At 36.2% G+C, this 17,418-nt stretch overlaps 1 protein-coding gene across 10 annotated transcripts in view; it reads right to left on the bottom strand.

The window, feature by feature from the left end:
- The window catches only part of DMD (dystrophin), a 2,236,915-nt gene that overhangs the window by 1,443,374 nt on the left and 776,123 nt on the right, over window positions 1-17,418 (bottom strand). For all 10 annotated transcript variants that reach the window (XM_024988361.2, XM_024988358.2, XM_024988360.2 and 7 more), the window contains 2 exons: window positions 5,871-6,016; window positions 3,721-3,933 (listed from right to left, as the gene is read on the bottom strand). In XM_024988361.2, coding sequence (XP_024844129.1) covers window positions 3,721-3,933; window positions 5,871-6,016 — 359 coding nt within the window. The remainder of the gene's footprint in view (window positions 1-3,720; window positions 3,934-5,870; window positions 6,017-17,418) is intronic.

Below are 17,418 nucleotides of genomic sequence, written 5' to 3'. Positions count from 1 at the left end.
ATCCTGGGTTATCCAAATCGACACAATATGATCAAAGGATTCTTATTAAGATAGAAGCAAGAGTGTAAGAGAGAAATTGGGAGGTGCTACACTTCTGGCTTTAAAGATGAAGATGGAAACATGAGCAAGATTGTAGTTTCCCAAAACTAAAAGTGACAAGGCAATAAATTTTCTCCTAAAGCCTCCAGAAAGGACACAGCCCTCTCCATACCTTGATTTTAGCCCACTGAGCCTGATATTGAACTTTTGATACCTAGAACCACAATATATGTGTGCTGTTTCAAGCCACTAAATTTACAGCAACTTATTACAGCAGCAATAGGAAATGGATACACTTTCCTTTCTCCTTTGCCAGACATGGGCTCCTTGATGGCAAGGACCATGTAACTGTACCCTCTTTTGCCACTAGCACAGACAAAAATGTGTTTTTATATGTGTATGTATGTGTATGCATGTATGCATATGTTCATAACTTGAGAGTCATCACTGTGAATGTTGTGCTTTAAAAAATAATTTAAAACTGCTAGGTCTTTTGGTTTGTGAAAAGTAAGAAAAAACAACTAAGTAGCTTGACTGGGATTTAAAACCAGAAGTGTGCTATCCCGATGCTTTTACATCATGCTTGCATCAAGCTTCTTTCCAACATTAACATTTTTTGCAATAATTTACCACATAAGAGAAATATCACTTGTATCACCAAATGTTTTAAACTTTAGACTACAGTGCAGTTGTTGGTTTACTAATGCTTGGGTAATTCGGTGGCACTATTCAAACAAATTAAGTCAGTGGAAGTTGGTTTGTGGAAGGCGATGGGATCAATTTTATATATAAAATTACAAGTGAAATATGCTGATGAAATTATGTATATTACATGACAGATAACTTTTTATTTGGTGGTGGTGGTGTAGTCACTAAGTCATGTCTGAATCTTGTGAGACCATGGACTGCAGCCCCCCAGGCTCCTCTGTCCATGGGATTTTCCAAGTAAAAATACTGGAGTGGGTTGCCATTTCCTTCTCCAGGGTATCTTGCTGACCCAGGGATCGAAGCCACGTCTCCTGCGTGGAGGTGGATTCTTTAGCGCTGCATCAACAGGGACGTTCCCTCACCCTATATATATATATATATATATATATATATATATGCACACACACATACACAAACAGATTCAAGGGGTTATATCTGATAGACAGAGCCTGAAGAACTATGGACAGAGGTCTGTAACATTATACAGGAGGTAGTGATCAAAACTATCCCAAAGAAAAAGAAATGCAAAAAGGCAAAATGCTTGTCTGAAGAAGCCTTATAAATAGCTGAGAAAAGAAGAGAAGTGAAAGGCAAAGGAGAAAGGAAAGCTATACCTATCTGAATGTAGAGCTCCAAAGAATAGCAAGGAGAGATAAGAATGCCTTCCTAAGTAAACAATGCAAAGAAATAAAGGAAAATAATAGAATGGGAAAGACTAGAGATCTCTTCAAGTAAATTAGAGATACCAAGGGAACATTTCATGCAGAGATGGGCATAATAAAGGACAGAAATGGTATGGACCTAACAGAAGCAGAAGATATTAAGAAGAGGTGGCAAGAATACACAGAAGAACTATGCAGAAGAGCTCTTAATGACCCAGATAACCACAATGGTGTGATCACTCACCTAGAGCCAGACTTCCTGGGATTTAGGAAGCATCACTATGGGTGGGGATGATGGAATTCCAGCTGAGCTATTTCAAATCCTAAAAGATGATGCTGTCAAAGTGCTGTACTCAATATGCCAGCAAACTTGGAAAACTCAGCTCTGGCCATAGGACTGGAAAAGGTCAGTTTTCATTCCAATCCCAAAGAAGGGCAATGCCAAAGAATGTTCAAACTACCACACAATTGCACACATCTAACAAGCTAGCAAAGTAATGCTTAAAATTCTCCAAGCTAGGCTTCAACACTACATGAATTGAGAACTTCCAGATGTTCAAGCTGGATATAGAAAAGGCAGAGGAACCAGAGATCGAATTGCCAACATCCGTTGGACCATAGAAAAAGCAAGAGAGTTCCAGGAAAAAAAAAATCTACTTCTGCTTTATTGACTATGCCAAAGCCTTTGACTGTGTGAATCACAAAAAACTGTGGATGTTTCTTCAAGACATGGGAACCAGAACACATTATCCATCTCCTGAGAAATCTGTATGCAGGTCAAGAAGCAAAAGTTAGAACTGGACCTGTAAAACTGACTAGTTCCAAATAGGAAAAGGAGTACTTCCAGGCTATATATTGTCACCCTGCTTATTTAACTTATATGCAGAATATGTATGAAATGCCAGGCTGGATGAAGCACAAGCTGGAATCAAGATTGCCAGGAGAAATACCAATAACCTCAGATATGTTGATGACACCACCCTTATAGAAGAAAACAAAGAGGAACTAAAGAACCTCTTGATGAAGGTGAAAGAGGAGAGTGGAAAAGCTGATTTAACACTCAAAAAACTAAGATCATGCCACCAGGTCCTGTCACTTCATGGCAATAGATGGGGAAACAATGGAAACAGTGACAGACTTTATTTTCTTGGGCTCCAAAATCACTGCAGATGGTGACTGCAGCCGTGAAATTACAAGACGCTTACCCTTTGGAAGGAAAGCTATGAGAAAACTAGACAGTGTATTAAAAAGCAGAGACATTACTTTGCCAACAAAAATCAGTCTAGTCAAAGCTATGGTTTTTCCATTAGTCATGTATGGGTGTGAGAGTTGGACCATAAAGAAGGCTGAGTGCCGAAGAATTGGTGCTGTTGAACTGTGGTGTTGGAGAAGACTCTTGCGAGTCCCTTGGACTGCAAGATCAAAGCAGTCCATCCTACAGGAAATCAGTCCTGAATACTCATTGGAAGCACTGATGCTATAGCTGAAGCTCCAATACTTTGGCCACCCGATGCGAAGAACTGACTCATAGGAAAAGACCCTGATACTGGGAAAGATTGAGGGCAGGAGAAGCGGACAACAGAGGACGAGATGATTGGGTGGCATCACCGACTCAGTGGACATGAATTTGAGCAACCTCTGGGAGACAGTGAAGCACAAGGAAGCCTGGCATGCTGCAGTCCATGGGGTCGCAAACAGTTAGACACAACTGAACAACAACAAATACACACACACACACACACACACACACACTCACTCAGAAAATTCTTTATCACTGAGCCAACAAGCAAGTCCCCCAGCTCTAGATAACATGTTACAATTAAAGCCGACATATGTGAGTTAGCCTGTGTGTGTGTACGTGTGTGTGTGTGTGTGTATATATATATATATATATTTTTTTTTTACAACCAAAATAACAATGTATTTTTCAGGAAAAAAAAATATTTCCTGCACTGCAAGCAGTCTCCTGCATCGCAAGTGGATTCTTTGAGACACCAGAGAAGCCTTATTCATAAGCTAAATAATTATTTACAGGATAACAAGACTAAAAAGAAAATGGGTTTTGAATTGAGCTGAAAAGTTTTTTTAATTCCTGTTGGTAATGGTGGGAAAAAACTAATTCTAAAGAAAATCAAAGAAACAGAACTCTTAATGCCTTCTTAAAATCAATAGCAAACTACTGTCCTTTGAGATAAATTTGTATCTTTTGGCCTTATCACTGACTTTAAGGGACTATGGCTTTTAATTGTATAACTCATCATTAGGAGAGAAACAAATAAAAATCAATATAAAAAGTAAAATCTTGAATTACCTGAAGTTTTCGGAGTTTGGCCATTTGCTCCTCTAGCTTTTGGCAACGTTCATTCAGCTGGGCAGAGAGTTTCTTCCACCGACCCTCAATGTTTTCAAATTCTGACTGATATCTCTGGCTTATATGAGAGGGTGCTTTCCTTGACATCTCTTTCACAGTGGTGCTGAGATAGTTTAGGTCATTTTGGTGCTCTTGCAGAGAGCTTTGTAAAGCCTCAAAATTAAAAAGAAAGTGCCTTTATACTAATTGATGAATATTAATGAGTTTAATTGTTCAATTTCATTGATGAGTTTCAGATAAATCAAATGTACTTAAAATGAAAGCTATGTGGCTCAAACATTTAAAATAATAAATGATGTAACATCAGATGTGAAATAATTAGCAACTTAAATTCTACTTTCAATCATAAGAATAATTTACACATTATTTAGTAATATTGTATTTATAAATCTATGCCTATTCTTTGGCATTGCCTTTCTTTGGGATTGGAATGAAAACTGACCTTTTCCAGTCCTGTGGCCACTGCTGAGTTTTCCAAATTTGCTGGCATACTGAGTGCAGCACCTTACTTATTTTACACATGATAGTGTGTACCTCTTAATCCCATGCTCTCAATTTGCCCCTCTCTCCTCTGGCAACCACTGGTATATTCACTATATCTGACTGTTTTCTTATATTCATTTATGTATAATTTATTTTTGCAATTTCATATGTAAAATGATATCCCATTCTGTAAATTTGTACATCCTTTTCAATTTGAGCTACAGTTTTGAGCTACAGTTTTTCATAGTAATAATAGTCATCATTTCTTTTTATGGTGACTACCTGATTAATGACTTACTCAGACAGATGTTTTCCTTCTTTTGTTTTTCTTTAGGATTGGCTCTGGTACTTTTACAATGCTGTGATCACTTCCACTGATTTTTGTGCTTCCCCATCATATATATGTAAAGAGTTTTATTAAAATTTTCTACAAAATTTATGCCTATTAAAACGTTTTTGAATTTTTAATCTACGTAGTAGTTTGCTTTGGTGTAACATTTGACACAAGGTTCTGACTTCATTGTTTTCAGTAAGTTAATAATTCAGTTTCTCAATAATAGTTATAATTTTCCCTTCATCACTGCTTTATGAATGGAAATATACTCTTCCATTCATCTGTGTACCATTTCTTATATACTTAACCCACTCCCCTAATTGCTATACCTGTGTACTGCTGTGTTCTTTTACATTTATAGTTCTATTAAGTCACATAACTCTCGAAGTAAATTTTAAAATTATTCCAGGTGTTGTAAATAACAACATAAAAAGGAAAAAAGATTAAACAGTTATAGTTTGCTTTGTATTATAGAAGAGGAAATGGTTTAATTAGGATGATGTATACTGGGAAATGTTTAGAGATTTCTTTGAAGAAATACTTCTAAAATTATTTTTTTAATAAATAATATTCAATTCCCAAAACAGAACTCCTGATACAACAAAGTTAAAGTTTTAACTTGTTTTCTTAATTCAGAAAATGTGGACATATTATCTCAGCTCTTAAAATATAATACACAAATGTGTTTTAATGCCTTACAAAATAAAATGTGATTAGATATACACCACAGGTTTTTCAGAATTAGTAGGAAAGCATCCTAAAATCTCATACAAATTACATCTTTCATTTCCAATATTAGCATTTTATTTCCTAATATAAAACTGTTAAAATACACTTAATAGAACTCCAAAAACTAATTATAATATTACATAAAATGAGTTTAAATTAAAACTAATTTTAAAACTACATTAATTTTACTACTTTCTGGTTGGAAATATGAGCTATAAGTCAGCAAGCAAAGGGGAGGAAATAATACCAGAGCTTTTATAATAATCAAAATCTATGTTTCTGAAAATACACACTAAGCAAGAAAGAATATATTTCATGCACAGATCATATCATTGTCTTCAAAGACGGAATCTTTATCTTAAGGAGAGAGGCACAAATACATTAAATATTATGCTTTCATAGCCTTCATTTTTTCAGCTGGCCAACTGTCATACTTGCCACGATTATTTTAATTCTAGTATTGTATTAAAGTTATAACAATGTGACTGCTTGATAGATGAGCAAGACTTGAGAGATGTATCAAGATTTATAAAAAGTCACAGACCTGTAACTCCTCAAGTCTCTGCTCCATGATCTCGTATTCAGTGACAGTAACCTGAGGTATCGAGAGTTTGGTTTCTGACTGTTGGATCCACGTGAGGATGGTACTCATGGTCTCCTGATACCGCACGGTGGGTAAAGTGTCCAAAACTTTATCGAAAGGGGAAAAAACAGAGAAACATTTAACCATTTAAAATTTTGTTACTTGTCTTTCTAAGTTGCCAGAAAACTCAATCATACTAATTATAAATATTAACAAAACGTGAAAATCTGAAAATATAGAGTAGAATATGATTATAACAGAAACTATGCATATATGGCATTCAATCTTGCAAGATTTGCATGGTTAAATGAATGCTTTTTAAGTTGAAGAAATGGAGCAACAGAGTAACTTGTCCAAAAATGGAGCAACAGAGAGGCTGAGTAAGTTGTCCAAGGTAACACAGATGGTTGTTCAATAATCCAAGTAGATAGAGTTCATATATATTTGACTTTGAAGGCTATCCTCTTTCTATATTATTTGCCTTGAGGGAAAATAGTACCATTATCTACAGCAAATGATATTTTAAATTATATCATTTCATATCTTATCTTACTAAAGAAACAATTTTTGTGTGCTCAATGTGTGTCAGAAACCTTAATAATGATCACACATATTATGACTCTTAATTCTTACAATAAACCTCTGAGACATGCATTTTTATTCCATTTACATTTGAGGAAACCGAGGTTATAAAAGAAAGCCAACTGATTTGCTCACAAACATCTAGTAAGTGTCATAGCCAGGATTTTCAGCCAAGATTATTTAATTTTTGGGGGGGTTCAGGATGAGGAGCACGTGTACACCCATGGTGGATTCATGTTGATGTATGGCAAAACCAATACAATATTGTAAAGTAAACAACAAAAAAAATTAAGTCACACCCGCCAACAACCAATGCATTTTCTCTAACATGTGTATATATATGTATATACACATACATTCATTCCAATTATATATAGGGAATAAAAGTATATATGGGAAAGTACAATGTGTGCATTGTGTATAGTTATATATGCTTAAAATCTAAAATGCATATGTTTATATATACTATTTATTATTATATATTATTTTCTATTTTACACACACACCCATACAGATTATGTGACTAGTAGCTATACTGACCATGTTCAAGGTGGAGAATTTTGTTAGAAAACTGGAAATGATAAAAATGATTTTAAGTGGTTTAAGGAGGTTAAAAAAGAGATTATACTAAACATGCAATAAGTGAAAAGTAACAAAACAGTGGATGGGTTTCAAAGCAGATTAGATAAAGCTAAACAGAGAATTAGTAAACCTGAAGATAGGCCAGAAATAAATTATATATATATATATATGGAATGAAGCATGGAGGGACAAAAGAACGGAAAATAAAGATGAGAGAATTAAAGACATAGAAAAAAACAGCAAAATGAACATAAATGTATCCTAGAATCACAGAGAGAGATGTGGGACAGAAGCCATATTTGAAGAGATAATGGCTGAGAATTTTCCTAAATAGATAAAGCCACAGTGCAAAATACTAGCTCAAATCACTAGATCAAATGACATTATTTAAACCATATTATTTTTAACAGATAGCATATGGGTTTCACTTCTATATACCAATTCCTTCTAAACTAAAGGAGAAGAATGTAGGAAAGTATTTTGCATGCTAATCAGTGGGGTTTTCAAATGGAAAGTACATTTTTAGAAAGTGTGTTAGAGAGGGATACTGAGAATTGCACTCAACGGACTTCTATTTATTTGTCCGTTCATGCCCAAATGTATTTTTAGAGGCCTTTGTCAATCTGAGCACTTTTGATTTCATATGGAAGGACGTCAAAAGGTCTCTGGTACTTTAGACCTCCCTGCTTTCTTTCATACAAATAATGTGTTTCTGTCTCTACGGACGAGATACATTTGAATGCTAGGTAATTATTTATAAAAACAAAGATGAATCTCAGGAATAGTACTGAAGTAAAGGACTACTTAGTTATGATGAAGCAAAGAGTTAGAAGGAGATGGGTGTATGGGTAGAGACGCGGAGGAGGTATGTTGAATTGAACAGTGCTACTTTCCCTTGGGGCAGTGATTGGGAAACAACATTTATTAGAAGCGTGCCACGGGTGATATGCATTTTATCCAGTTCCATTTTATCCAGATGATTAATATATGTCAGGAGAGAAAGATAAGTATATAAAGTGTTGATAAAAATATTAGGACTACTTTTATTTGAAAAAGATCAACAGGTTCTTCTATGAACATCAAACAGAACTGCTTCTCCATTCTGTTTGTACAGAAACAGCCTGTGTAGCATGACAATTAGCAAGTCTGATTTTGCAGTTCAGTAAGCCTGTGCCTTGGAATTGGTTCTCCATTCACTAGCTTTGGCAAATTACTTAACATTGGAGCATCTTTGACCTCATTTATAAAAAAAGGGATGGAGATACTTTGGGGAGAATTAATGGAAGTCATTTATTATGTCTTCATTCAGCCAATATTTATTCAGTGCTCTGAGCACCAGGGAAGCAAGAAGTAAAAATTTTAAAAGCAAAGTCTTGGCTTTCATGATGCTCAAAATCTAATTGGTGAGTTAGGAAATTAACAAACAAATCAAGAGACTGTATGACTAATAGTAATAAATGGGGAAATCAGTAGAAATAAGTGGGGAAGATCCTTCTGCAAAATGCAATAAAAAGGAATTTAAGATAGAGAATTAGATATGGAAATCTTGGGGTAAATGAGGATTTACAAAAGGGTTGGTGAGTAATCAACAGATTAGCAATGGAAGCCACTATCATCTTCAAGATCAGAGAGACAAAGGGAGGAGGTGTGAGACTGCGTCACAAGAAACCAATCATTGGAACCACCCAGTAGGAGCTGAATTCACAGGGGTCTTCTCTTTGGGGATGCAGAGTCCTTGAGGTATACTGTTTCCAGAGGGGGCTACAAATGGAGGATTCATTCTCAGGCAGTGATGGAGATGCACCCTTAAACAATGAGAGGGGAAGAGAATATTGTAGATTCTCTCCTCTTCTCACCTTCAGTATCCTCCAAGTGTCTTCCACTGACTAAATCAAGTAGGTAGCCAATTTAAACGAAGAATCCTAGGAAGTGTAGTTTTCATGGGACGAGCAGGGAATGACACTGAGAACAACAGAGAGACAAAATATCTCCCTGGAGATGATGGTGAGGGTGGACATGGAGGGAGGGAAAGGAATTCGATAGGAGCAATCAAGTACATCAGTGGTTTTAGCAATATTCCATTTCTTAAGTAGTTCAGTATGCAGTGCAGATTTCTATTTTTTCATTATTTGAAAAAAGCCTATATGTTACAAAAACTCTTTGAATAAAAATATAAAATAAAATTAAAAAGGATAGAAAGTGACTAGATAGTGAATAAAAAGTCCTCTCCTTGGAAGCACCACTTGAAAACAGACTTAAAAGCACTGAAGGAGGGAGCCTTATGAATACAGAAGGAAAGGTTTCCAGGTAATGTTAAGTCTCTGGAGGAGGAAATGGCAAACCACTCCAGTATTCTTGTGTGGAGAATCACATGGACAGAGGAGCATGGTGGGCTACAGTCCATAGAGTTGGATACAACTGAAGTGACTTAGCACAATTACAAGTCTAACAGTCCAAAATGGGAGAACACAGCAAGTGTAGCAAGAAGAAAGTGAGCAAAGTAGAGTGTGGGGTGATAATAGGGCAGGGGAGTCGTTGGGAACTATGACCACAGAAGGCCTCTGTAGACCTTAATAAGATGCCACATTTTATTCTAAATTTGTCTCTATATTTGCTTATTACTGAATCCACTGCTGGGTACATAGTATATTTGCTATTATTAGTAGCTAGAAGGGAGATGCAAGATAACAAGAAAGTGAAAAGGACACACTCAGGGCTAAGCAGAAAACTGTAAGAGTTTAACACAAAGTTTCATCTAGGTTAATAATACTCAATAGAGACACTCATGTTCTTTCATTTGCGGAGAGGGAGTAGTTTCCTTTGAACGAATCTTATATTTGAGAGAACCAGATACATAGCCAAACCAAAGATATTGCTCTAAAATAATTTATACACACACACAAAATGTTCACACATGAACACATAGTATGCAAGCATATGAATATTCTAACACACACACAGAGTGAATTTGAAAGTTTTTCCCACTGTATCCTACAAAGAGAGTTATGATCAGATGAAAAATCAAATCATAATAGATAAAGAATTGAAACATGTAAGATATCATGTAAGAAACAAGTTGCCAGTCCAGGTTCGATGCACGATACTGGATGCTTGGGGCTAGTGCACTGGGACGACCCAGAGGGATGGTATGGGGAGGGAGGAGGGAGGAGGGTTCAGGATGGGGAACACATGTATACCTGTGGCGGATTCATTTTGATATTTGGCAAAACTAATACAATTATGTAAAGCTTAAAAATAAGATAAAATTAGAAAAAAATAAAATAAAAATAAAATAAAATTTAAAAAAAACAACAACAAAAAAGGGAAATGGTATCAGAAAATATCAAATTGTTTTGTTTAGGTTTATTTAAACAGCCTTGTTTCAGTACTGGATAATACTAAAATGCCATGGACGGAGAAGCCTGGTAGGCTACAGTCCATGGGGTCTCAGAGTCAGACATGACTGAGCGACTTCACCAATACTTAGTGGTCATTTAAATATATATATGAGGCATACTTTATTATATTACACAGCTTATTAACTATGTATTTGGAAAAGTGTTTAGACTGAGGATAACCTTGGTATTAGTAGTATCCTGGGGAAAGACTGTAAGTGTAATTGTACCTACATTAAATGAGGAAATAAAGATTTTCAGATTTGTTAGCATATTACCAAAGTGATAAGGTAGCATAGCACAATACAAGTAAAAAAATGGTTACTTAACATATTTTATAATGCTACAGATTGTCCAAACCTCAGTCAGCATCCACCTACATGTAATAGATCAAAGGAGGGAGGAAAGCAGATCGATCAATTGATCGATAGATAGATAATCAGACAAAATGCCATAAAGTGAAAAAATCCATTATTTTCAGCACAGAGCACCACACAACAAAAATCCCTAAAATCCAAAAGATGAACACAGAAATGTTCTAAATTATTAAATGATACATTTGATCAATCTTTCTCCTATTAACTAACAGAATTCTAGCTAGATGTTAGGAAATAACGACACCTTGGTATTACTATTTTTTCCTTCTGTTAATTTAAACAATATGTTAACAAAGCATGCATTATCTTGCATTAGTCAATGAATAATTTACATCACACAAAGTCTCAGGTTCTCTTCAAAATCCTGATGAAGTACTCAATTCAGACCACCATTGCATGTGGGCTCTACATACCATGCTGCATGGATGGAAAATCTTATTCTGTATTCTGACTGGGGATATTTGGACACTTCTTTTCCTCGTTATCTGCATCCTGAGTAAACGCCCTGGCTGTTTCACAGGTGCAATGCTTTGAGGAGAGCTAGAACTAAAAGGACTCTGTTGGAGAGGGAGAGGGTGGGAAGATTTGGGAGAATGGCATTGAAGTATGTATAATATCATATATGAAACGAGTCGCCAGTCCAGGTTCGATGCACGATACTGGATGCTTGGGGCTGGTGCACTGGGACGGCCCAGAGGGATGGTATGGGGAGGGAGGAGGGAGGAGGGTTCAGGATGGGGAACACATGTATACCTGTGGTGGATTCATTTCGATATTTGGCAAAACTAATACAATATTGTAAAGTTTAAAAATAAAATAAAATTAAAAAAAAAAAAGGAGACCTAGCAAGTCCATAGTTTCTGAACTGCCTACCTCACTACCCCTGTATGGGTTCATCAACCAGGAAATCCTTAGATCTGAAGAGCTGTGGGAATAGTTACCCAATGGGCTCCAATCTCACCTTCCAGTCCACTTCACTTCTAAGGGAGGCCCTGATTTATCTTCCCTTTTTTAGCTTCCTTCTGATCTTTCAGTTTAATGAGAAGGGAAATATTTCAGTTTCTGAACTGTTGATCTTTTTCTGTATAACTGCTTCTGATCAGTATTCCGATGCAAGACGTCAAGTCCTCCCGCTGAGAGCTAAAGTAAACTCCCACTCTATTCTGAGAGAAGACAGGGCAACTTGCAGAAAGATCAAATGCCTTTGTTAGTATATCAGAGGTAACTTATTTAGCTCAAGCAAAAACCCACACAAGGAAAGAGCCTTCCTAGCCTCTCCATGTGTAATTTTGCTTCCTTTCAATCTTTCTTTGTTTCTCAGTGTCTAAAAATGCAAAACTGATGTATGATTTTATATCACAGCATAAAATCCATCAGCATGGTCTCAGTTTTCTCCTGTTAATGTCTGGAACACTCTCCATGGCTCTTAAGAAGTCCTTCTAGACTGTTGACCTCTCTAGGCTCACTTTGCACAACTCTCTGTCTCTGTGCTCCATGGACACAGGACTTCTGTTGTTCTTAGCTAGCCAGCACCTACTACCCTTAGTCTCACTAATTCCTTCTCATCTTTCAGCTTCTGTGTCCACCAGGTCATTCTCAAGGAAATCTTCTCAGATCTTCCCAGCCCGGATAAGGTTTCTTTATTTAGTTTCAGAGGCCTGGCCTTAGACTTTTCCATCCAAACACGCATCTCAGATGTATAAAAATAGCCATGATTTTGTGATTAATGGCTGCATCTTTCCCAGGATTACAAGCGTGATGAGACCAAGGAACACATGGTTTTAGTTTAGTGACCTATCCCCAGTGACCACTATCTTGCCATGCAAGGACTCAGTATTCGTTGAACAAATGACTGCAGGTTAAAGAGTATAACCTTGAGCATAAAAACAGAATGCTTTGCCAGCAACATAGAAGGAAACCTGTGTTTGGTGAAGCATAGAATTTGAACATGAGAAGAAAGAATTTACCTGGAGAATTCAGACTATTAAGTCTTTCTAATTCCTATGGAGCCTTCTAAATTCTGAATAGCTCAAATTGACTTTCTTATTTATCTCTCTTATCCTTTCTCACTGCAGTGGTTTCTAAATTACTAAGGTAGATTTTCTTTAACTCCAATGATTTTTTTTTTCTGGAACAATTCATTTCTGAATTTAAAATTTATTAGTCTGGATAAAAATGAACAAACAGCAAAGAAAACATATAGTGTGCCTCACATTGTAAAGACAGAGAAAGAGAGGATGAGACAATGCACACACACACGTGTTTTTGTTTTCTCCTGGAATTCTTTTGAAAAGGTAAAATATCATGATCTAAATTCTACCATTTTGAAATTGGATAAAGCAACAATTTTTATCACAGTCTAACCAGGAATGTTAGATTTATATGGAAATATGAGCACCACAGCATAAAAAAAAAAGTCTCTCTCTCTCTCTCTGGCTCAGTGGTAGAGAATCCACCTGCCAATGCAAGAGTGTTGTGTTAGTCGCTCAGTCGTGTCCGACTCTTTGCGACCCCATGAACTGTAGCCTGTCAAGCTCCTCTGTCCATGGAATTTCCCAGGCAAGAATACTGGAGTGGGTTGCCATTCCCTTCTCCAGAGGATCTTCCAGACCCAGGGATCAAACCTGGGTCTCCTACATTGCAAGCAGATTCTTTGCCATCTGAGCCACCAGAGAAGCCCCATACCCTCAGAAGGTGCTCAATATTTGCTGAATGGATGAATGTTCTAAGAAAACAAGTACTTGCCTCAATCCCCCAACAGGCATAGTATATAAAATTCATAACAGCATAATTTATAATTACAAAAATCAGAACCCACATGCCCAGAGAATAGCTATGCAAATTAGAAATTAATGACACCATAAAATGCTAAGTAGCCATTAAACATTAAAAGTTTACTGAGAATATTTATAAACCTAGTGAAGAAATAGATGCAGGTTCAGTCCCTGTGTTGGGAAGATCCCTTGGAGAAATAAATGGCAACCCACTCCAGTATTCCTGCCTGGGAAATCCCATGGACAGAGGAGCCTGGTGGGCTACAGTCCATAGGGTCACAAAGTCAGACATGACTTAATGACTAAACAACCACAACAACTCTCTCTCATATACATGAGAAATATCTGTGTATATTTAATATTTACTGTATTACATATGATTTATTAATTTATTATTTCAAGTATTTATTGATTGTCAATTATCTTTTGGCCTCTATACCTTTTAGGAATGCAATAATGAGGACAAGAGAGTTTTTGAATTCATTAATTTCATATTTTACTTATGGATCCAGATACTATTCTGTGAAAGTCAAAGTCGCTCAGTCATGTCCAACTCTTTGCGACCCCATGGACTATACAATCCATGGAATTCTCCAGGCCAGAATACTGGAGTGGGTAGCCATTCCCTTCTCCAGGGGATCTTCCTGACCCAGGGATCAAACCCAGGTCTCCCACAATACAGGCAAATTCTTTACCATATGAAGCTTCTATGGTGGCTCAGATTTTACTCATGGAGCCAGATACTTTTCTAATATAGTTTTGATCAAATTGTAATTAATTTTAGAAAAGAGAAATATAGAGTATTATGACAGTGAATAATAGGAACATCATATATAGACTGAGAGCTTATAGGGATTAACTTTTGAAGAAAGATATGAATGAATAAGAATTAGCTATGCTAGGGCTCCTGGGAGAATTCTATACACAAGATCTGAGGTAGGAAAGCCTATGCTGTCTTCAGTACATGAGACAGCAATATGGAGTAAGAAGAATAGAAGCATGAATGAGGCTGTAATTTGAGGCAGGCAATGTCCATATTATGCAGGGCCATTGAGGCACCTTTAAAGTCAGAGCAAATGGAATTCATTGAACATATTACACACACAAAGTGTTATGGCTACATTTTCCTTCAGAAAGACAATTCTGGTTGAAATGTAGAATACAGGTTTCTCAGTATCAAGAATGAACATAGGGGAGATAATTTAGTGGTCCAGGCAAAAAACCATAGTAGTTTGGAGTTATGTTATGATAATAAATATGAAGTTTGGATGTGAGCGCTATTTAGGAGATAAAAAACACAGACATGGAAATGGGAGAGGGAGTGGGTGGAGAACAGGGAATATCAATGATGATTCTGAGTCTCCTGATGGTGCAACTCCACAAGTATTGGTTCTTTTCTGTGATGTTAGAGGGACCAAGAAGGAAGTGATTGATTTCATAGCTGCCCACCAAGAGCTTATCTTTCTGGAACTTACTGGGATGTCTAGATAAAAAAAGGTTAAGGAAGTAGTGGGACATATGAATCTAGGACTTAGAGGCGAGGTCTGCAGATAAAATGTATGACTCTTAATTTATAAGATAAAATTAAAGCCACATATATTTTATTCATGATTGCCTCCTAGATGTAAAAATGAATTAATTGGCCAATGTGATTTACCTTGTAGCAGCTGAACAGTGATTATAAACCACACGGTTTAACAGTGATTATAAAACACATAGTTGATCTCATTTAAACTAGACATAATGGAGAATACTAGTGAAGGATTATTAATTCTGTTTCAGATTAAAGTGAAAGAAAACAGTCTGGTGCAGAAGCTAGTTGCACCTGAGGGCGATCTTAGTATAAGCTGCTCTACCTACCAGTCAGTGAGATGTGTGTGGATGCTGCCCTTGTGATTCCAATACGGTGGCAGAACTAGCCCTACCCCATCGAGAGAAATCCCGATCTTTTATGGATAGAAATAGAGCTTAAAACTCAACTGATACTTCTTGCTCTTTACTGAAAGCAATAAGACAATAAGCATATCCAATTTAATAACCAACCATCCTAAAAATTCATAAGAGTTCTATTGGCATCATTTGGCTCAGCCCAGGCCCTTGAAAAACTGACTGGGTATTTAACATTTAGCTATATATTGCTTATAAATCATGCATCTTAAAGATTCTTACCACAGTTTCCACAATTCTATTTGCTAAAGTGCCATTTAAAAATACAGATACCTTCTTAATGTTTTATGACAAAGGAAATATATCCTACAAAATTAAAGTTAATCCAAGTGATGGTAGTTTTGGAAGCATGTGTTGTGGATTATTGGGAAAGTAAACGTTAAGGGTTGCCATGTTGCATACCCTACCTATCCTGAAAGGTTAAAAAAAAGTCCCATTTATCCCCAGTCCATCAGTGTAGTCATGTGAAGGATGGTGATGACCAAGTACGATCAAATTGACATCTAAAAATGTCTTCTGTATTTTTTGTTTAAAAATTCCTCTGCTTTATCCAATTGACTTAAAAGTGTGTGGGGCTTCAGAGAATAGAAAGGAGAGGTGAGCAAAGGAGAGCCCAGACAAGGCAAGATTATTTCATTATTAACTAAAAAAAAGAGAGCCATGTGTGGAACTAAATACTGTATTTTCTGATACACACACGTCTGTGTCAAGGGGTAAAGAATTCTAACTGAAAAGCAAGGTAAACAGATCTACTTTGAAAATTTAGATTTGTTTTCACATTGTAAAACAGAGTAATCACAATAATGCTGGGATCTCAGAACAGTAGGTTATATATGGAACTTTTTTGATAAAGAATCACAACTATATCTCCCACCAAAAAAATGTTGAAACAAAACTACTCAGAGAAAAGAAAGGTACTTAAATGTCACAGAAATGATAGAAGGGAGAGAAAGAATATAGAACTGTGCTGTCCAATAGGGTAGCCACTAGATACAGATGTCTAGTGAACACTTCAAATGTGCTTAGTCTGAATAGAGATGTTCTACAAGTGCAAAGAGACACCAGATTCTGAAACTTTAGCACAACAATAATGTAGAAATATGCCTATAATTTTAAATTTCTGTTTCTATGGTAAAATGATAATATTTGGATGTATCTGTTCAAAGAAAATGTGCAATTAATTGTTTCTTAATATGAGTACTAGGAAATTTTAAATTACATATATGTCTTATATTTCTATTAGGCGGTGCTTACATAGAAGATGGGGAAAGTAATCCATTTGGAGAGGGAAAGAGAATATTTATTAGCAGTCTGGAGAGTGACATCATTTAAAAACATTGACACTTCTGCTGTGAATATGAAATTGACTGCAATTTAAAGTTTCCATCACTTATAAGTAGAAATTACTGATGACTTGTATGAGTTCTGTGTGTATGTGTAGAAGCTAACTGAACCAACAGCACTTCCTACTTCTTTGATATAGCTACTTTGGAAAAACTTTTGAGTTGAAGTTCTCTTTCTTTTTATTCCATATCAAATATACTCCAACTTCTTCCCCATCCCTCATAGCTAAAAGAATGACAGAGAAACAATGTAACCAAAAACGACCTTGTGCAATTCTAAACCTTATTAAATGACATAAACCATGACATAGTACCAGCATTTCTTTAAAATGTGAACACTGGCAGAAGATGCCTGCTGAGAAAGAAAAGGGAACTCACAGTGATTAACATACTATTGTGATGATTAACTAGTATGTTAATCAACAGTGATTAACATACTATTGATATGAACAGTCCTTGGGAAGGAGGTGGGAGGGGGGTTCAGGATGGGGAACACATGTACACTCATG

Source organism: Bos taurus, chromosome X (genome assembly GCF_002263795.3).
Source record: "Bos taurus isolate L1 Dominette 01449 registration number 42190680 breed Hereford chromosome X, ARS-UCD2.0, whole genome shotgun sequence".
NCBI lineage: Eukaryota > Metazoa > Chordata > Mammalia > Artiodactyla > Bovidae > Bos > Bos taurus.
The sequence above is the reverse complement of the archived record's forward strand: the minus strand, read 5'-3'. Positions and strand labels throughout refer to the sequence as shown.